The sequence below is a fragment of the Sarcophilus harrisii genome, chromosome 4 (genome assembly GCF_902635505.1).
Source record: "Sarcophilus harrisii chromosome 4, mSarHar1.11, whole genome shotgun sequence".
Classification (NCBI taxonomy): Eukaryota; Metazoa; Chordata; class Mammalia; order Dasyuromorphia; family Dasyuridae; genus Sarcophilus; species Sarcophilus harrisii.
This window is the reverse complement of record NC_045429.1, coordinates 241,298,143-241,321,239: the sequence shown is the minus strand read 5'-3', so window position 1 is coordinate 241,321,239 and position 23,097 is coordinate 241,298,143. Positions and strand designations below refer to the sequence as shown.

General features: G+C 32.9%; 1 protein-coding gene across 6 annotated transcripts in view; it reads left to right on the top strand.

Moving 5' to 3' along the window:
- ADGRB3 (adhesion G protein-coupled receptor B3) overlaps nucleotides 1-23,097 on the top strand; it is an 856,580-nt gene that overhangs the window by 466,314 nt on the left and 367,169 nt on the right. For all 6 annotated transcript variants that reach the window (XM_031964675.1, XM_031964677.1, XM_031964676.1 and 3 more), the window contains one exon: nucleotides 7,690-7,792. In XM_031964675.1, coding sequence (XP_031820535.1) covers nucleotides 7,690-7,792 — 103 coding nt within the window. The remainder of the gene's footprint in view (nucleotides 1-7,689; nucleotides 7,793-23,097) is intronic.

Sequence of the window (23,097 nt, the reverse complement as noted above, 5' to 3'; positions counted from 1 at the left end):
GTGAGTAGAATAGCTAGAATTTAAGCTTAATTTTCTACTACCTCAGCACTCTTTTCACTCTGTAATTTAAATTTCATGTAGACTTTTCCAAAATTATCTTCTCAAAACCATGTGATTTTTGCTCTGTGACTTTATAAACAGTGAAGGGAAGTGTTCAAGTTTGACTTTAAATCTGATCTACTATGTGTCAGACACTGTACTAAGCTCTAAGGATACAAAGAATGCCAAAAAAAAAAAAAAAAAAAAAAAGTGCTGGAGACAGGAGGGAAGAGAAACTGCTGCTTCATCAGTGTGGGAAAATGTAGATTATTATCTCACTGGTCCCTTAGTATATCAATAAACATTTAATAAGTGTCTACAATTTGTCAAGTATCATACTTAGCATAGTGATACAAAGAAAGGTAAAATAACAACAACAACAAAATCTGTCCCTGTCCTGGAGGAATTCACAACCTAATCGTGGAGATATGCATATGATTATGCTCAAGCAAGTTTTATAGCTTGTAGACAGCTGTATATACAGTTTGGATTGGACTTAATCACTAAAGAGAAGGCACCAAACTTAAGACAGGTGAAGAAGGGAAGCCTGGAGGCAGAAGTGAGAGGACTTTCCATTGAAGGAGAGCCAGTTAAAATACTTGCAGTTTAGGAAGGATCAGCAAGGAGTCTAGTGAAACTAAATTACAGAATACCTGGTAAGTTGTAAATATAAAGAGATTGGAAAAGTGGAGAAAGATGGCAAATTATAAAGAGATTTAAATTCTAAACAGAGGGTTTTATATGTAACCTTGGAGTTACAGGGAACTATTAGAGTTTATTAAAGGCAAGTAACACCATGGTCTCTTCTGTGCTTTGGAAAGATCACTGTGTAATTGAGTTGAGGATATACTAGAGTGAGGTGAAAGGAGGAAGATTTGTGGCAACACAGATCAACCAGTAGGCTATCTTTTGCAATTGTACTAGTTGTGATAAGAACTTGTACCAGTGTGGGAGTATAAGAGTACAGAAGGGTATATATTGAAGAGATGCTAAGAAGGTCAAGCCAAAAGACCTTGTCAACAAATTGTATATGGGAGGTTAAGTCAACATTACTATTCTGAAGGACTGGTAAGATATTGGTACCCTCTATAGTAATAGGGAACTTCGGAATTAGAATAAAGAATTTTGATTTGGGAGGAAAGATTATGAGTTCAATTTTGGACAGTGAGTTTAAAATTTCCACAGATCATCCAGGCTAATAGGAAAACAAGGAGAGAAAACTGTCAATAAAATCTGGGATGGGAGTGAAGGCAGAAGAATATAATGGAGAAGAGTGATCAACAATGTCAAAAGATACAGGGAGATCAAGAAGATTGAGAATTGAGAAAAAGAATATTTGATTTGGAGAGCAAGATTGTTTCCCCAAGAAATTTCCTCTCTCCAACATACCCTTGGGCACTAGGCCCAAAGAGTACATCATTGGGTCTATGCAGCTCACCATTTCTCAGACTCAGTAATTAGTTTCCAAATTCTGTTTTGATGGATGAAGGGAATTATTTCAATAAAAATGAAACAATATTCAGAGAGCATTATCTTTTTTTTCCCATAAAAATCACTTGTAGAATACCCCTATATGCTATTTTCAATATAGGAATTAAAGACTAAATGTCTGTGGGTTTTCTTAAAGAAGCAAATAAAAAATATGAATTCCACTAGATTATGAAAATGACAGGAATAATACAGTAAAATGAAAAACTGCTACCTTCTAATAAATCAGTAGTAGTCCAAAAATTAATCTCTAAAAATGGAACAAATTTAAATATTGCAAAACCACAGGAATTTGCTGTCAAGTGCTCTAACCTAATAAAGATAAATGATACTGAAATTTCTCTATATTTAGGAAATTGAACTCATTTCAGTTCCTCATATTACAAATAGGTGCAAATAGAAAATGCAATTGAACAGTCTGATATTGGAAATAAAGGGAATAAAAAAAATCAATGATTATATTCTATTTAATACCATGTACCTTGTAGACAGTCAACCTAAAATGATCAAATTCTTCAAAGTGAACTCACTAAATCTTATATAATATCTTATATATATAATATATATTATATATATAATCTTATATCTTATCTTATACATCTTACATCTTATATAATATATAAATATATGATATGATTATATGTAATATATTCATGTATATTATATAAATAATGTAAATTTATATAATCAGAGATTCATTGATGCAGCTAAAACAGACCTCAGAAGTCAGCTAGTTTTATCCCCTCATTATAAAATTTGTCTTCTTTAAAGATCAATTGCTTATCCAAAGTCATACAAATAGTAAGCACCACAACCTATATTTTCTTAGTTCAAATATGAAATTCTCACTACAGCACATTGAGAATGATAGTCTCTTTAATTTGCTAAACAAATCAAACATTTCTAGTTTTAATTTATAGTTTACAATTGATTTCTGTTTTCATGAGAAATCCACTAAGCATAGTGACTTTTTAATGTTACCTTTAATTAGAATAGATAATTATTTTAACTTTATTTCTTTAAATGTGGAGATATGTTCAAGATCAAGAGAAATCTTAGTATTTGAAAGACTTAGTTAAATTCTAAAAATATGAATAAACCCCTTGACTTTGAATAATCCTTTATTAATCAAAGGATCTTCAATATGCATTTCATGTGCTTACCATGTTTGACCAAGGTATGGTATGTTACTTAGCTGATGATGTTTGCTTTATTGCCTTTTAGTGGACTAAATTGAAATTCTTTAAAAAGTACATTAACTCAGCTTTGGTACCTACATAATGCAATGGATACTGTACCAGGCCTAGAGTCAAGAAGATTTCATCTTTTTGAACTCAAGTGTGGCCTCAAACACTTACAAACTGTATAATTGAGGAAGTCACTTAACCCTATTTGCCTCAGTCTCCTTGTCTGTAAAATTAGCTGGAGAAGAAAATGGCAAACTACTCTTTTATCACAAAGAATCAGATATGACTAAACAAAAACAAAACTCATCTTTAGTACTAAGAGCAGATTTGTTTGCTTTTTAAATTATAATTTGTATCAGCAGCCCCTCCTATACCCGTCAAAAAAGCATAATGTCATTCCTTTAAAAAAATAAAAAAAAGAAGGTTCAGAACATATTTATATAACTTGAGTGTTTAAAAACCTAAATAGCACAAATATTAAGGACACAAAAGATGAGTTTAATTACCTAAATCCATTTGGCTGGGAGCTAAAGTCAGCAGTGCTAGCTATGAATACAAACCTTGTTCGCAGTTAGGAAATATTAGTAAATCAAAAAATTTGACATGACCCATCAAGAGTTGGGCATTCACTTAGGAAAATTAGGATATACTGATAAGATAAATTAAAGAAAATAATATGCAATGAATAGGTCTTGACAAGGATGCACTGTGTTATATTGATATTTTTTTTTCCTTCCTTAGTGTGAAATCATGATATTCCTAAGTAGTGTAAGACAATCATTATGCATTTACCTTGGACATTCTCTTTAATCATCTCAACTCAAAATTTCTTTATTATTGTATTTATTACTTATTTACTTATGTGAGTAATATTTTATAATAAATAAGTAGATAGGAATTATAGGTAATATCAAGTCAAAGAGACAGTATAGCATAATTAGAGATCCCAGTTTTGAAATGATTAATTAATTATTTAGGACATCCTACACAAAACTGGCAAGCATCAGATCTAATAATGATCAGAAAAATCTAAGAATTTTGCTAAGCACTGGATCACTTAACATTATTATCCCTATGAGAGGCAGTTTTCTCATCCCCTTTTTATTTTTTAATTGATTTACAAGTCTGTTGGCATATATGATTTTATGAACTTTTGTTATGGGAACTCCATTCTTGGCTAGTAATTTATTACATTGTAATGACAATTACATGTAGCAGTTTAAGTTGTGGTCCAGAGATCCAAATTTCTCTATCAGCTATCACCTTTTTATCCTGCTATTTTCCTTCAAAATGTTAACAATAACAAAATCACCCCTGTTCTTCTACTCTTCAATTTTTTTCTCAAAACTCTAGCCTTAACATTACTTTCTTGGCTTCTTGTAACAGTATCATTTTTACATATGGCAATAATCATCCATTTTGATGAATGTTAAAATATTTTCTTTTATGGGTCTTAAATACATGCCCTAGGAAGACAAATGGAGAAACTGGGATATAGAGGTTAAATAATCTGTCCAGAGAAATACAACTAGTAAGTGTCCAAATTAAGATTTCAACTCACATTTTTTTTAAATTTAATAGCCTTTTATTTACAGGATATATGCATGGGTAACTTTACAGCATTAACAATTGCCAAACCTCTTGTTCCAATTTTTCACCTCTTACCCCCCCAGTCCCTCCCCTAGATGGCAGGATGACCAGTAGATGTTAAATATATTAAAATATAAATTAGATACACAATAAGTATACATGACCAAAACGTTATTTTGCTGTACAAAAAGAATCAGACTCTGAAATATTGTACAATTAGCTTGTGAAGGAAATCAAAAATGCAGGTGTGCATAAATATAGGGATTGGGAATTCAATGTAATGGTTTTTAGTCATCTCCCAGAGTTCTTTTTCTGGGCATAGCTGGTTCAGTTCATTACTGCTCCATTGGAAATGATTTGGTTGATCTCGTTGCTAAGGATGGCCTGGTCCATCAGAACTGGTCATCATATAGTATTGTTGTTGAAGTATATAATGATCTCCTGGTCCTGCTCATTTCACTCAGCATCAGTTCATGTAAGTGTCTCCAGGCCTTTCTGAAATCATCCTGTTGGTCATTTCTTACAGAACAGTAATATTCCATAATATTCATATACCACAATTTATTCAGCCATTCTCCAACTAATGGACATCCATTCAGTTTCCAGTTTTTAGCCACTACAAAAAGGGCTGCCACAAACATTCGTGCACATACAGGTCCCTTTCCCTTCTTTAATAATCTCTTTGGGATATAATCCCAGTAGTAACACTGCTGGATCAAAGGGTATGCACAGTTTGATAACTTTTTGAGCATAGTTCCAAACTACTCTCCAAAATGGTTGGATTCGTTCACAACTCCACCAACAATGCATCAATGTCCCAGTTTTCCCGCATCCCCTCCAACAATCATCATTATTTTTTCCTGTCATCTTAGCCAATCTGACAGGTGTGTAGTGGTATCTTAGAGTTGTCTTAATTTGCATTTCTCTGATTAATAATGACTTGGAGCATCTTTTCATATGACTAGAAATAGTTTCAATTTCTTCATCTGAGAATTGTCTGTTCATATCCTTTGACCATTTTTCAAATGGAGAATGGCTTGATTTTTTTATAAATTAGAGTTAATTCTCTATATATTTTGGAAATGAGGCCTTTATCAGAACCTTTGACTGTAAAAATATTTTCCCAGTTTATTGCTTCCCTTCTAATCTTGTCTGCATTAATTTTGTTTGTACAAAAACTTTTCAGTTTGGTATAATCGAAATTTTCTATTTTGTGATCAGTAATGATCTCTAGTTCTGCTCTGGTCATAAAGACCTTTCACATTTTTTTTCTAATACTATATTATCGCTGTTCCTTTTGTATGTTGTCTTACCCATTAGAATTTAAACTTCTTGAGACTGAACATTATTGAGTTTTTGTTGTTTGTTTTTATGTATTTGTTTCCCCAGCACATTGCAAAGTGCCTAGCACATAGTAAATATTTGATAAATTTTTCTATTTATCTACTAATGCTCCTTCCAAAGGAGATTCATATCACTAAAAGCCATTTTATACTTTTCTCTGTTCTATAGATTGAAATAGCTAAAAAATCCATTATTCACTCCATTGGTAATAAATCTATCCATATGTACCTAGCTTGGTCCTTGTGAGCAGGCTAAGACTAGGACAGTATTCAATACAAATTCAATTTGGTAGGAACTTCAGCAAGTAGCAGTAGCTCAGTCTTTGAAAACCTAAGGTTATTTTATGACACAATAAGAAATTGGGAGTCACATTTCTATGCAGGTGTTAATTATAGAAGTCCTTAATAGTGGGTGTGAGAATACTAGATTCCAAGAAAGCATAATTTTCCCTCTTTTTTACATCCAAAGAAAGAAAAACCTTAAATATATTTTTAATTTTGGGAGAGCTAAATATTTTGAAACCCAGTATTTAGATGTTTATTTCTTGAAAAGGTCAGATAATACACTTGACAGAAGAACTAGAGACCTGGCATCCTTTATAAAAGAGTTCAGAGTTATTGAGCCAATAAATAAGCTACATTCCTAACACAGAGACAATAATTTTCCATAACTCACTAACACTTCATGAATTTTCCCCCTAAAGTCTGTGCCCTTAAAGAAAATGAAATCACCAAGGAGCTGATGTGCCACATCGTTTTAACAGCGTTGAAACTGAATAGCTGCTTTTATGATAGATGCTAAAATCTGGCCTGAATAATGCATGACTCATGGAAAATCATCCTGCCTCTTCCAAATGGAAAGTTTAGAGCAGAAGAAAGACAAATAAGTAATTTATCTGCTGATATGGACACCTCATTTAAACCCTTTGGACCCTAAAAATAGGGTTAGCAGAATCTTGTTAGTAGATATCAAGCTAGTATAAGTATATAGTCTAGAAAGCACTAGTTCTCTTAGGTATTTAAAACCATTAATTTAATACATTTATATCTTAAATGTTTTACTACCTTTTACTACAAAATATTAAAATGGTATAAAATAGTATTAAATTAAAATATTAGATATAATACATTAAAATGCAACACATTAACAGACCTCTAATGTCATTGGCTTAAGTTCTTTCTCCATCATCATGATCCCAACCATACCACTTTTTTAGCAGTTTTCTGCAAAACCACTGTGGAGAGAGAAATCATTCTTTACCCAATGGCCAGACTTCTGGATGTGGGCCATCTGTAAGTTGAATGGCTCAGTCAATAACCATTCCTGGGGTTAAGGGTTTTCTAGCTTAAGCATACCTATGAGAGAGTTTGCCTACTATTGTCATAGCCTCAGATGTGATATTGTGGGATACTGATAGGGTAAAAGTGTACATTGTTGAAAAATTAAATCATTTTATATTATATTGGCATATGGAATTATTCATAAAATGTGTTTATATATAATTAAATATATGTGTAAAATGATTTCCTTTTCTGAAGATATTTTTATAAATAATTTGATTTTTTTTCAGAGAATAAGATTCTAACAATAAACATACATCTCAAAGAATATAGAGATTTTCCATAATTAGAAAAATATTTTTTAAATTTAAATCTCATTTGCATGCATGGTATCCTTCACTTTACTCATTCATCTAAGCACATGTTAAGGTAGCCTACCATCCAAAAAGGGTGAAGGGGAGTTTCTGACTCCTAGAGAAAAGAAAAATTAAATAAACCTTGAGATAAATAAATGATAAATTTTCTAGGAGATGGGAGTTTTCAGTCTATGTCTCTTATCTGTGAATAAATTTAGCAATAGCAGTTCTATCACTGCTGTTTCTAATCTTCTCAATCTAAAACTGATTGCAATATGCAGAAACTTCCATATAATTTCTAGAGCTAAATAACTTTCATTTATAATTCAAGGTATAATGTAATTATGGTAGCAATTATTATTATTATTATTTCTCCTTATAATAATAATTATTGTTCTCTTCTAGAAATTTTACTGTCGTTAATTCCAAAATTATCGTGGTGACAATAAGGCCTGAACCCAAAGCAACAGATGCTTTTCTGGAGATAGAATTAGCACATTTGGCCAATGTAAGTATTATCTACTACATAATATTTGGTTCTTTGACAGGATGTATTTTTGAAAGGGTATTATTAATGGGCCTCTTTTCTTTTTTTCCAAAAATAGTATTTTATTTTTTCAAACACATAAATATATGTAAATATATAGCATATAGTATATCTAAATATATTTTTCAAAATTAATTTTTGTAAGACTTTATGTTCCAAATTTATTTTTCCCTCCCTCCCTTGCCTTCCCAAGCCAGCAAGCAATTTGAGATAGGTTATATAGGTGCAATACTTTTAAACATATTTCTATATTTGTCATGTGTCCAAGAACAATTAAACAGAGAGAAAAAAAGCACAAGAAAGGAAAAGAAAACAAACCAACAAAAAAAAAAAAAGGTGAAAACACTGTGCTACAATCCACATTCAGTCTCTATAGTTTTCTCTCTCTGGATACAGATAACATTTTCCATCCCAAGCATTTTGGAAATGATTCTCTTTTCTCAATAATTGAAAGCAATTTTTAATTTTCAAAATAATTCTTTAAGATAACACATTATCAAATAGGTTAAAATGATCTATTTTCCTATTTTCCCTTTATTATTCAAAAATATTCATTACAACTTTAGTCTTCTTAAAAACAAGAAAACTTGGCACCTATAGTTACCTGGATAATCACCTGAATAATTAGCTTGGTTCAACTGGTTGTATATACAGGGCTCAGTGGATAGAGCACCAGGCCGAGAATCAGAAAGACCTAAGTAGAAATCCAGTCTCAGACACGTACTGGCAGTGTGATCCTGGGCAATTTATTTAGCCCTATTAGCCTTAGTTTCCTCAAATTATTCTAGTATCTTTGCCCCCCCAAAAAAATGGAGTCACCAAGGGTCAACTACATCTAGACAACAATGAAAATCATAAGTTTTTGCCTTGTGATGTTCAATTTTAGAGGGTGATGATAAAATGTACTCCAGTAAGTAGAAAGAATATTGGCACATAGCAATTATTATTATTATTATATTAATTAAAAATAAGAAAGTACCAGATACCTAGTTTCTTCCTAGGTACTTGGTTCCTAGCTCAATACTACTTTTTTCTCTAGTGGAAAAAATCTTTCCTTATTAACATCACAGTATATTTGTTTCCATATTTGCAAGATGGTTTTCTGAGGTCCCTCTCCAAATCCTTCTTTCTATAGTGACACCCTCCCTCCATTGAATCCATCTTAAAAATTTAAAATACTCTGCTGTTTTGTGTACTCCTGTGGTCCATTACTCCCCACTTCCTTCAGAATTTCTTAAGTGCATTTCTGCTGGTAAAAGTTCAGTAGCTGTTAATGATTAGAGTTCTCAACATTTACCAAAATCTATCAAATCCAGTGAATATTCATTTCTTTGTCCTATATAAAAATAGAAAATAGCTACTAACCATATTTATGATGTCTCTGCCATGGATCGGGCACTGTGTTAGACACTAGGGGGCACAATTACCAAAAATCAGACATACTTTGTTCTCAAGGAATTTACATTTTCTAAAGGAGGTTTACAACTTATTTACAGATGGGATGACAACTTATTCCAGATGAATAATTTAAAATTATATATACAAAATCAATAAAAAAGTGATGAAGAAGAATTTTTAAGACCTAAAGAAATTAAGAAAGGTCTTGACATAGATATATTTGAACTGAGATTTTAATTTGAGATAGCAATTTAGTTACTGTATTAAATTAAAATTTAATTACCATATTGGCAACATGATAATAGTATTAAGATTGTTATGGATACAAATAAATATATAGCATGGTTTCACAAAGGGGCATAGGTAAAAATTCAGAGAGTGGGTTAGTCTGAAAAGAGAGGCGGAATGAAAAGAGAACATTTATGCATTGGTTAAAGACCTTTTCTTTCTATCTAATGTTCAAATGTGTCTCTGAGCAATATAAACAACACAGAAAGGATGTAGTTTAAGATAAGGACTCAAAGCTCATCATAACCTATGTTTCTTATATGTTCATTTAAAGATTCTTACACTTTTTTTATGTCACGAACCTTTTGGTAGTTCAGTATAGACCTTTTCTCAGAATAATTTTAAACGCATGTGATAAAATGCATAAAATTACAAAGATAATCAATTAAAATGGAATAAAGATATAAATTGTTTTCCATGCAAGTTTGTGATCTGCCTAAAATTTATCCTTGGACCACAAATTAAGAGCTCCCTTTTTAGCCAAAAATAGCAGATTTCTTGCATTGTGACAGCTATCACTTAGATAGCCTACAGTTTCCTTAAATTATTAATAAAGTTAATCTTAATGAAATATTCAAATTTTATAGAAATAAAGGGCAAGGAAAGGACAAAGAAGTACATAGTGGCCACAACCAGACTACACCATATCACCAAGAAAGAGTTATTCAGGTAAAGCTACCAAAAGATTCTATAAAACTATGATCAAAAAAAGTAGCTTTATCATATAAGAAAAGCAAGAAATAAATGTTAGTTTCCTTATATGTTGCATCACTATTGTCAATGATGAGAAGTCTTGAGAAAGATACCCAGCATGATGGGTGGACATCCCTGGGAACAAATTTATGGGAGAATATGGGGAAGAGTCTCACAGCATGAGAAGGAATGGATAGGTGGTAATTTGTATCAATGGAGGGGAGTACCTATTTTGATAAGTCAAAGATCTTTGATGTTAGTTTAGAAGTAGGAGGTTTCATCTTTAAAATTAACACATAATTTTTTTTAATTCTATTACAATGTTATATGAAAAGTTAAGTATAGTCCTAATAGTATATATATTTTTTAAAAATAATCCTTCCATATACCCAAGTAGAACTCTGAATTCAACCAAGAATTTTTAGGAAGATGTACCTTAAATTAGTTTTAAGTTAGGAAATCAAAAATTTCAAAAGCTTGCAATAGTTTTTAAATGGAATATGACAATTAACATATAAGTACAACTAAGAAGAAATAAAGTCCTTAAATTTCATGCTTATATAGTAGAACTTAAGTTTAGCAAAAAGAAAAAGAAACAAAGATGCATAATAATAAAACTTTAGATCAATATGCAGAAATCAGGATTTCTTATCACTTAATCAGCATATAGTTCCTGCCCAAGTACAGAGAAAAGTCTTATTAAGTTATTATAAATATTTTAATGAAGTACATATGTAAGTTTTTTTTTTTTTAACAGTTTCACCTTTGATATATTAGCTATATTTTTTCAGTTACCCTTTTAAACTTTGCTTGTTGTAAGGATGAAATGAGAAAATATTTATATAGCCTGTAACATGTTGCTTGGCACACTGTTCCCCTGCCCCCAACTACAGCATATCTTCTTATTAACTAGATCAAATTATTTGTAGATTGATTAGCTTTCCCTATGGGTGTTTATATTTGTGTGTATAAGTACATTTATATATGTTTAAAAAAAAAAGTGTGTGTAAATATGATTGGTTTTGTTCAGCCGTTTTTCAGTCATGCCTGACTCTTACTGACTCCTTTTGGGGTTTTCTTGGCTAAGATGTTGGAGTGATTTGCCATTTCCAATTCCAGTTCATTTTACAGATGAGGAACTGAAGCAAACAGGGTTAAGTGATTTACCCAGGGTCACACTGCTAGTTAGTATCTGAGGCTACATTTGAACTCAGGAAGATAGTTCTAGATCTATCCACTATGCTCTCTAGCTGCCTTATGCAATATATAATATATAAAGACACACACATATATATATGAGAATTACCTCATTTATATATCTTACATACTATTATATAGTAACGTATTTTATATATGCATATCTTTTGTATATTTACACCTATGTATATATGTATAAAACTTCCTCACTTGTATATATGTGAGGAATACGTATACATATGAATACACACACATACATACATACACCAAAAAGTGAGACAATGTTCTCTTCATTCTTGATATTATTCAAACCCTATCAGAACAGTCATTCCAGTTTGGGGTCTCATATTTAACAAAAATATGGAAAACTTGAAGAAAATTCAGCAGAATAATGAAACATTATTAGACAGATAATCACATATAAAGCAAATTTTTAAAAATCAGAATTATTTAAGTTAGATAACAGAAGGTAGAAAGATATCTTCATTCAAGATTCCCTTTTCTAAAATATTCTCCTTTTAATAATTAATTCACTCTCTCCTTTTAAGGATCAACTCAAATCCCATTTCCTCTGCAAAGCTTCCTCTTCCCTGAGTATCTCTATCACCTAAAGTCTATATAATACAATTCAGCTCTAATATACATACTATATTCCTGGTTAGATTATCTCTCCAAATACTTTTAAAAAATATTTTACTAACCAAATAGGAATAAGAATTATGTTTTATCCTTTTTGTACCTCACAATGCCTAGCTCTTTGCTGACCACATAAACAATTGGGGTCATAGATCACACATAAATTTATAAATGAAAAGGACCTCGGGGGTCCTTTAATTCAGTTTCCTAATTTTATAACTATGAAAACTATGGGTCAGAAATATTAAATGACTTGCCCAATATCATATAGGCTGTAAGAGTCATAGCCACAATGACTGATTGGCTTGGCATTATTACTTTTAGAAACTACTACTTTGTGAAATAAAGTAAACAGCTTTCCATTTTCACTAGAAAGAAAATTAGTATAGTTGCCTCTTAAATGAAGCAAAAGGAAATATTTCTAAATGTGAAGATTGCAAAGTGATGGTAAGAATACCCACAGTAATATAATTGGGTTAAACATCTGATTATTTTAGAGATGACACAATATGATCAAAATAAACTTCCTTGTTGCTCTCATCTGTTTCCTGACATCCAAGAATACTTGCTTTATCATTGTTCCTGAAGCCAAGGAAAGAATATTAATGTTGTAAGTGATGTCTGTCTCATACATAGTCATAGGGAGGAAAATCAGCAGGTAAGAATTAGTAGTTATAGTGAGTCTGGGGAAAAGCAAGTTAACCTTTTCTAAACTTAATGTGTTCTTTAAAAAGGCTTTTTAACAAATAGCATTTATAGTATGTTAACTATAATAGGCCCTCTGGGAACTGGATGGAATAAGTAATGCAGTATGGATCCTTGAAATTCCCAGCTGTGTGTAGACTAGTCAAGAGCAATATTAACTCTCTCATCACTCTTTAATGGGAGAAAAAAGTGTTGTTTTTATTTGTTTTGTTGGTACAAGTATCCACAATATAGGCCTGGTACTTTGTATCATGCATCTGCAATCATTTGCCTTTTAAAAATATCACATTTTCTTTTCCCCTAAAATTGAGTTGGGATACATAATCTGTTAAAGAGACTATAGACTTTCCTGCATAAGTACAATCATTTCCTTGATTCAAAGTATATAAAGGACAATAACTTTCTTATTGAAAGTCATTATTTTGTAGGAGCTGACTTGGAATGGTTGCAAACAAATGAGTCTAGGTTATTCTGAGGATTTCCTGGTGTTCCATGGAACCTGATCCTTTGCTGTTTTTCATTATAGAGAATTTCCCTGACATGTGGAGTGGAGTTGAGGTTTGAAAAACAGAAGACTCATCCTATTCACCAGTCATTCTCCAACTCTGATCTCAGTAACCCTTTGACTTCTTCAACAATTGAATATAACCCCCAAACAGCAAAATTCTTATGTTGTTGTTGTTGGTTGTTGTTAAGTTGTCTGATTCTTTGCGACATCATGGACCAAACTGTTCATGGGGTTTTCTTGATAAAAAACAAACAACAACAATAAACTAGAGTAGTTTACCATCTCCTTATGGAGTGGCTTAAGACAAATAAAAGTAAGTGACTTGCCCAGAGTCACACATCTGATATGTGTTCAGGTCTTCCTAGCTCAAGCTCAGTGCTTTATCCATTGAACCATCTAGCTGTCATTTGGGTTATAACTAGTGATATTTGTTATATTAGAGATTAAAATGTGTTAGAATTATGAATATAATTTTTACCCTTACAAATAACCCTAAAAGGACTTCCAGGTTCCTACGTGTTCCCAGACCACACTTTAAGAGCTTCTCCTTTACATATTCCTCATAGTTTTCCAATGTTTCACTTTTACTTGAAAGAAATTCCCTAGATTATATCTTTTAGAAGTAAGATCATGGAAACAGTTGAAGGGACCTCAGAAGCTGTCTAGTCCAACTTTTTGACTTTACATATGGGACATGAAGTCCCATTACGTAGAGGACATGAAGTCACTTAAGTGGTACAAGTAGCACAAACCAAATAATACAAACCAAGGCCAGTTGTAAACTCAGGTCTCAGGCTCAGGTGAGCATACTTTCTGTTGTATTATACTTCTAGGAAGATGGTTCTGGATCAGAAAGTCTGTCAACTTCTTACCTGTCTTTTCTTTGCATGCTTTACTTTCCAACAAGATCATTACCCAGTGATTTCTCCAAAGTTAAGACTATCCTAGAAAGCATCAACCTCTTTTCTTTTCATCCTTCGTACTCAAGACATAGAAAAATGGATAAACAACTCCCTTAAAAAGTGTTCAGCCAAACAAATGTCTCTAGATTGCTATGGTTATATAATGTCACCTGGATTGGAAATGATCTCTAACTTGTAGGTGATGAGCATAGTCAAACAGAGCAGGCTAGATATGAGAGAGTTAGAAATCAAAAAGAAATTTAATTTATTTCAGAATAAGGAAAATGCATACAAACATAAGTCCTGTCATGAGAAGGAGGGTTTAACATGCTGGGGCAAAGGCAAGGTTTATATACCTTAAAAAAGAAAAAAAAAAAAAAAACACAAGAGAACAGGATCAGAATACTATCATTCTTAGGTCTTGAGTGCCCAAGGCAAGTTCATGTGGAAAATGCAGACATTCCTGAATCCTATAGGAATAGACTCCATATTGATTATCTCAGATCTTAAGAGTTGTTGAGCCTTGTGATCATACAGCAGAGTGCAGAGCAATAGCAATGGTTTGGTTTACTCAGCAATTATAAGAAACAAGGGTGCAAGCATGTTAAGAGATGTGATGGAGGATTTTAGGCTGTAGCATGTCATTTGGTTCTGGCTCTCAGGCCCCCAGGAAATGGGGGAGGAGGAGCTCCAACAAATCCAAACAATTATTGATTAATATGAAAATCATAAATCCCACAGTGAATGCCTATGCTGGTCAAAGCAACACACTTTACCAAGAGATGAGATCATCCAGAGCATAAAGGATTGTTGTTATGCAACGCTCAAGGCACAGTCTGCTTGTTGAGGCTTTGGAAAACAGCCTCTCCAAATATTCTGATAGAAATAAAATCACTTGTTCCATTAACAGGCAAAGATAGCCATAACCTAGTGGAGAGAAAGCCTGCTTTGTAATTAAGAAGAGCTAGTTTCACATTCTGCATCTGACACAACCTATATGTTTGATCTTGGAAAAGTCATTTATTTATTGCCAAAAAAGTACCAACCTATACTGGAAGAGGGAAGGAAATCCTCATCATATTTCCAGAGACATCACAGCTCCTGTGTGTATCCATTAACTAGGAAAGGTGGTTACCATCACAAAAACACACTGTAGGAATTGAGTAAACAGGTTTTATTTATATTATCTATGTTATATATTGCTAATGAGATTAAATTAATCAAATTAAGACACTTATAAGCTAAAATGACTCATGAGTTACACTCTCATCAAACCTTAATAGAAAACACAGTGTAAGATAGTAATGACTCCAGTCATTACCATTATCTCAGCTGCAAGAAACAACTCAAATTATATCAGTCATTGCTTCATGGAAATCAACCAGTAGTGCCAACCCAACCAATTAAAAATCACACTACAGAGTTAAAGAAAGGTACAATCCATTTCCTTCCAAACCCAGTTTCTACAAAAGGGTGCTTATACTTTTACATTTTTAAATTACGTACTGTCCTCTGCTTTTATAGGATTGCATTTTTTCCTTTTTTTAAGATAATGATGTATTTTAATGGAGAAACTTTTAATGAAAACTAGGCAAACAGGATGAACATTTTTTCCAGAATGCTAAGAAAATTGTCTCCCATATTTATATTCCCTTACTTTCCAAGAGTTTCAAATCAAATAATGGTGTTTGTGTGTGTGTGTGTGTGTGTGTGTGCACAATCATGCATTTATAAAATAACTTGTGAGGAAAGAAAATTATTAAAAGTGAAAAGGAGAGGTTCAAGAAAAGTACTATGAGTAATCTGTAGAAAGAAAATAAACAGCCAAGGGGAAAAGATTGTCAAGAATAGAAAGGATGGAATTTAAATTGGAGCTGGAAGGAAAGTTTATCCTTAAGATAAACACAAGGTAGGGATAGAGATAGAGAAAGGAACTAGATGTGGGATTGCATTTATGTAGGGAATCAAGACAAATCACTGTATACATGTTTTTGATTACATCCTCTCCTAGTTTCTCCAGCAGACCTTCACTACCATCTCCTCATTATCTTCTATCTCTTCCTATTTATTGGCTCCTTCATGGATGCCTGCACATTCCTGTTTCCTTAATCTAGGTTTTTTAAAAAAAACCATAGATTGGCCCACCATACCCATTAAATATCATCCCATATCTTTCATCCTTTTATACCTATTTAGACTCTTTGAAATTGCTCTTCATCTTCTCTTATTTTATAAACCCTCTACAATTTGACCTTCATTCAATTGAAACCGTCCTTTGCAAAACTACCAATGATCTCTTAGTAGTCAAATCTACTAACCTTTTTCTTTATTTTTATCTATTTACAAACTTTGACACTGTAGAGCATTATCTTCTTTACCCCTCTGTCTTTATCCCTCCAAGGTAGGCAGAGTGCTAGTTCTACAGTAGGAAAAAAAAAAGTTCAAATACAGCCTTAGACATTTTCTAGTTGGTGACTCTGAGAAAATCACTTAATTCCTGCTTTTATCAGTTTCTTCAACTGTAAAAGTTAGGATTATAACAGTATTAACCTTTCAGAGTTGTGAGAGCCAAATGAGAAAATATTTATAAAGTAATTAACACTGTCTCTAACACATAGGAAGCTTTATATAAATGCTTATTCCTCTTCTTTCTTTCTCTAGTTTTTCCTAACTATAATTTCTTCTGATTTTCCTGATATCTATCTGGTCTTTTCTCCATTCCCTTTTGTTGGATTTTCTTCCATTTTGTGAAGATCGCGTATTTTAAAATCAGCAGGAGTCCGAAGTTCAGGTTAGGGGAAAATCGTCAGTCTTTATTCTCAGTGAAGACGGATCAGAGGTGGAAGAGAATCAGTGATAGCAATGTGTGCAGCTGAGTCAAGAAGCTAGCTAGATCCACAGCCATACGACCAGCAGCCAGGAGAATGGACCCCAGGCCCCATCTCTCCCAGCTTCTCTTCCTGTTCCTCTCTCTGCCTCCACCCACCAAAATCGTCATTTCCTGTACAACACATCAGGACTTGCACAGAGAGTGGGCAGGGACCATTCTTTATCCAATCATGTATAGAGTATAGCCCAATTACTATTTAGCCTCACGTACTTGGGACCTAAGTGCATCAACTCAAACTTCAGCCCATTAAACATTTCACACCCTCTAATTGTTGGTATCCTCCAAAACTCTTGTCCCAGGCCCATTTGTTTTCTCCCAATCTCTTTTGCTTTGAGATCTCATTTACTCCAGTGGGCTAATTTGTCATGCCTATCAAGACCATTTCTGGATCTATATATCCAAAGATAGTTTCACTCTCTTTTGAGTTCTAGAACCATATTGTGAGGGATAGAAAATCCTATCCAAAAATGACTTCTCAGAGACCTCTTGAAGTAAAAAGCAGAAAAATTGTTTATTTAATTAATTCTCATGAGAATGAGCAATTCCACTATGAGGAGGGAAAGAGAGAGAGCTCACGGTAGAAGGGCTAAAGAAGGGGATAAGGTATACAGTTTTTATAGGGTTTAGATACAAAGGATTACATCATGAGTTGGAGAACATTAAGAGATAGGTGCCCCGCCCCACCCCTTAATTGGATGTTATTCATGCCAAAAATGGCAGATTCCTAGTTCTGGGAGGAACCACACATCAGACAACTAATTGGCCAGATGTTGGTAACTTGAACAGTGATAAATGTCATCATTCGAGGTTAAATACATATGTCTAAAATCTAAGTATATATTGGCTGTCACTCAACATACTCATGCAGGTCACAGAGACCTAGAGAAACTAAAAATACAGAAGAGGAAGTTAAATGTCCTTGGAAGTTCAGCTGCTGGAAGTTCTTCACCTTATCTTTACTATATACAGCTGCTGGAAGTTCTTCAACCACACACACACACACACACACACACAATATCATTAAATGCCCTTTAGACATTTAGAACTGGATATATCTCATTATTTCCAATCCAACATGTTTAAAATAGAAGTTATTTTTACTTTAACTCCTCCTCCTTTTTAATTTTTCCTATTCTTGTGGTTGGTACTGCCATCCTTCCAGTGACTCAGGCTTGCAGCATTGCTGTTATTCTTAATTTCTCATTCACATATCTCTGACATTTCTGTTGTCACATCTTGTCATTTCTCCCTTCATAAGATCTCTTTTACAACCCTTTTTCTCTCTACTCACAATTACCACTCAAGGTCATGTCATCATCACTTCTTTATTTGTTATAGTTTTGTCTTTCTCCACTCCAATACATTTGACTGTCAAATTGATCTTCCCAAAGTGCAGCTCTGACAATATCACTCATCTTTTCAGTAACCAGCAGAGGTTCTATCTTTCCTCCAGAATCTGTCTGGGACTTATTGGATCTCATTTCTAGAGATCTCATTTCATTGGATCTTCATTCCTTACCTCCTCAGCCACACTGGTATATGTGCTATATCTGTAGCATGACATTGTTTCCTGGCTGCCTTTCCACTGGCTATTCATAAGTCTACAATACACTTCTTCCTTACTTCAAAATTCTGACTTCTTTCAGGATTCAGCTCCATTCTGCCTTCTCTATTAGAACTTTCTAAAATAAAACTTTTCCCAGAGAGGAACCATTGGTTTTCTTCTAAGATTAATCGTATCATTTTTCAGTTGTGTCCAATTCTTCATGACCCCATTTGGGATTTTCTTGACAAAGATAGTGAAGTGGTTTACCATTTCCTTCTCCAGAAAATTTTACAGATGAAGAAACTGAGGTAATTGAGATTAAGTAACTTTAACAGGGTCATGTGGCTAGTTAGTATCTGAGAATGGATTTGATTTTAGGAAGATGAATGATTCCAGGCCCATCACTCTATCTACAATGCTCTTATTTTCCATCTGTTGTGTATATATCTTGTATGTACACAATTATTTACATTATGTATCTTCCTTTAGGACATGAGCTCATTGAGGATAATGCTAGTGTTTCTCCCTTTCTTTCTATTCCTAGCATTTAGCACAATGACTGCCTAACACATAGTAAGAAATTCATAGATGCTTGTTGACTTTGACTATTGTATTCTGTAACATTCAGCTTTAATGAGTTACCTAGAGCACTAATAAACCAAGTAATTTGCTTTAGGCTACAGGACCAGTAGGTGATAGAAGCCAGATTAGAACTGAAAATTTCATGGTTTTTATTCAAGATAAAATGTCCTACCCCCCCAGAGAGAGGTTTGGAAGAAGCAAATTAAAGACAAGCTGCTGTTGTGAGCAAATGCATGATGATGAGAAAGAGAAGGATGAAGATTGGGAGCAAAGTAGACCAATTTGGATAAGAGCTAGGTTATGTAGAGACTAGAATTCTAAAATCATGTATTTATAATTTATTCAGAGAAGCCTGAAAGAGTTTTGGAGATAAATAACAACACTATCAGAATAAAAGACAGGTGGCTAATGAACTAATCTTTGGTACACAGTAAATCCCTAACAAAAGCATTTCCATTTCATTTTAGAAGAGATAGGACAGAATAAGTTTTGAAAGAATTGACAGAAGAATTTTGATAGAATTGAGAGCCAGCATGTTAGAGCAGATTTAACACTGAAGTCAGGAAGGCCTAGATTCAAATTGTACTTCAGCTTACTATTAGTTATATGGCCCAGGGGAGACTTTTAACTACTGTTCCTCAATTTCCTCATATATAAAATGAGTAAAATGGACTCAATGACTTTTAAGGTTCCTTAAAAATCTTTATGATCCTATGATCCTTTGAGATTGAGGTTACAGGTAAAAACTTTAGCAAGGAGAAAAGTAATTTATTCCTCTGTCACTGAAAGAAAAAGAGAAAACATAGATGAGGACATAGAGAGTTTTAGCGATTTGCTAGTGAACAGCTGAAAGAGTTCATGAATGGATTGAATTTTCTGATTTATTCTTTGAATGTTGTGACAACCGTGTAAGCACCCAGGATACCTTAGAATTAGCTGGAGTCAGGATAAGCAAAAAGTCCTTAGTCTTTATTCTTGGTCTTTAGGAGTAGAAGTGAAGGGGATCTTCCGTAACCTTCTTCCTTGTCCATCGCAAAAGTGACTCTGGCTAATATTACTCCACCTCCTAGTCCCTCCTACAATCCTTTGTATACACCAATCATTGAGTCAGCACAGGATAGTGGAAAGGGCCATTTTCCAAGCATATGCCCATAGAGTATTGTCCAATCAGTAGTTAGCCTCAAATGCTCAGCTGTCCTGACCTCAGTGCATCAGCTCAACAGTTTCAGCCCTCTACAGAATGTATTTTTCTTTGTTCTCTAACCAAAAATATCTGAATGTGAGTAGACATTTTCTTGATGCTCTGTCATATTTGCATTTCAAATTCATGCTCTGTATATTTACTAAATGTAATTATTATGCTCCTTATTTAAAAAATATTTCATAATTCAAAAGAATTGGACATTGCAGAATTTAGCATTTTAAAAAATCTATTTGTAAGTGTGTAGCTTTTTAAAGTTTTTGATAGCACAAATCATATAAGTTTGAATTATCAATGTACTTTGAATTTGATACAAAGTTATATATATATATGTATATATATATATATATATAATATAATATATTTAATGAGTCAGGCAGCAGTTGAAAAGTCATTTTTGTGATCAATCAATAAGCAAAAATATCTAGTCATGAAACAACAAAATAGAGCATTATAAGAATATAAGGGGTCAAAATTAAGGCTGTGCACAAACAGCCATTCTAGTATTCCTTTAGTGTTCAACAGCATAATTCTTGATGCAGCTTGTACTTGATGCAGCTCTACTTGATGTAGAGTACTAGGGTCATGAATTTAATCTCAGCTTCCAGAGATATTGGAGCCAAAAAATTTTAAATCCAGGTGTTTGAAAGAGAATATAATGAAAAATAATAATATTTTTACTAAATGTGTAGTAAGTATAAGAATTATAAAATACAATTTCAGCTCTATGAATCACAAATGAGATAGTATGTATCAACATCAGGAGATTGTAAGAAAAAAAAAAACCTCAGAAAAATAAGGGTCAGTTGGCTTTGCTTATATATCTTTTTTCCTTATTTCTGACACATTTCTAATTCCCATGCTTTAGAAGGTAAGATACTGTATCAACTGAAAGATTTCACAGAATAAAAGATTAGGACGCAGATATTTGAAAGAAGAAAGGAAACAAAAGAGACCTTTCTAGATATGGAGAGCAAGTAGAAATATCCATGGGAATTCGCTGATAGCTAAGTGGATTAACCCTACCTGAGATAATATATTGTTAAACTTATGCTGACTGATGGCTGTGAGGAACAAAAAAAAAGAAGAGAAATTGAATGAATCAAAGTTACCTAAAAGTGACATGCAGAAAGTATAAGTTAATATGGAAGTTGAATGGATGTTAGAACTTTTTTTTTTTTAAAGGTCAGAAAATGAAGTGGTGAAATTACTTAAACTCGATAAAGAAATGAGTTCAGCTATGCTATTGAGAGCAGAGCCAGGAATGATTGGTCTCACTGACAAGATTTTTTGGGCCATATTTGTCAAGTGTAATTCATTTATCAGAAAGTTTTCAGATGCAGGATCTTAAATGTTAATCAGATTTTCAGCTTGTTAAATCAATCTCTTGTCCATATTATCTAATCATTTGATACATTCTAAATTATTTTCAATTTTATCATTTAAAATAACATTCATTATAATTTCATATTTTTATTTTCTCATGTCTTGCTACCATGTTTTGTTGCAGTTTTCTGTTGGGTTCAGCATTTCCTAATATTTATTTCCTAGAAATTTCTCATAACATCTTATGGTCCTTTTAGCTTGGTCCTTTTAGAGATAGTTATCTGGAAATTATAGCATAAATGTTTTACAAGTGGTTTCTCAATGGAGCCTTTCATTCTTTTCTTTTGGAGTTTGTAAATTTCTTTCAACTTTTGATTTTTTATTTCCCATCTTAGATTCTGACTTCATAAATAATTGGTATATTCAGTTATAAAGTTTTTAAATTGTTTAATTTTCTCTAATTTCTTACAAACTATAAGTGTATTATCCCAATCATGGTCTTACTATTCATGCCTCCTCGGATATGTTGGGACATATGGATAGAACTAGGCAGTATAGAGATAAGGTTTGATTGAGGCTAAGAGTTTAGGATAGGAGCAAAAAGAGTTTCCCCCAATTATTTCCAGTACAATTTAAGTTCCTTGAAGGCAGGGTATCTTTCATTTCTGCATACTTCACTTTGCAAATTGTAGCCATTTAATCTTTTTTATTTAAGTGAATTGAAATGACTTATCTTAAATGTATTCCCTTGTATAAAAGTGAAAAGTAAGTTCATTGAAAGTAAGCATTTAATGAAAAGCTATACAAACAAATTTTAATTGTTATTTTAGAATTGACTTGTATGTCATGCTGACATTGCCCTTGTTGACCAGTAATTACCAAATATAGGTCTATTGTTATGCATACAATAGGTATGTAATAGAAATTACAGCTTTGACATCTTCAGGAAATGTCTGAGTAATAAGTTTCTTTATTCAAAGGGAGTGGCCCCAGAAGAAACTTAACAGGAACCCAATTTACATTTAATCTATAGACACAAAATCATCATAAACTATATCCAATGGTATTTGCTGTACCTAGACTTTCAATTTTATGAGCATATAGAAGATTAACATACAAAAAATCTCCACCTGAACACACTTTTACAGGGATTGAGCACACCAGAAAGAAATACAGTCATAAAAAGGGAACCATCCATGGACTTCAAATGCAAACAACAGCTTGGATTTAACACAAGAATCCTACCTGACATTAAGTTGTTCTGTATTATATCTTTTTGCATTAAATTGTTCTATATCTGTACTACTGAGAGGACAGGTTTCAAAATTTGTTGCTCCGTTTCCTAATTCAGAGGCTTCTCATTGCCTAGAATGGATGGAAAGATCAGTACCATT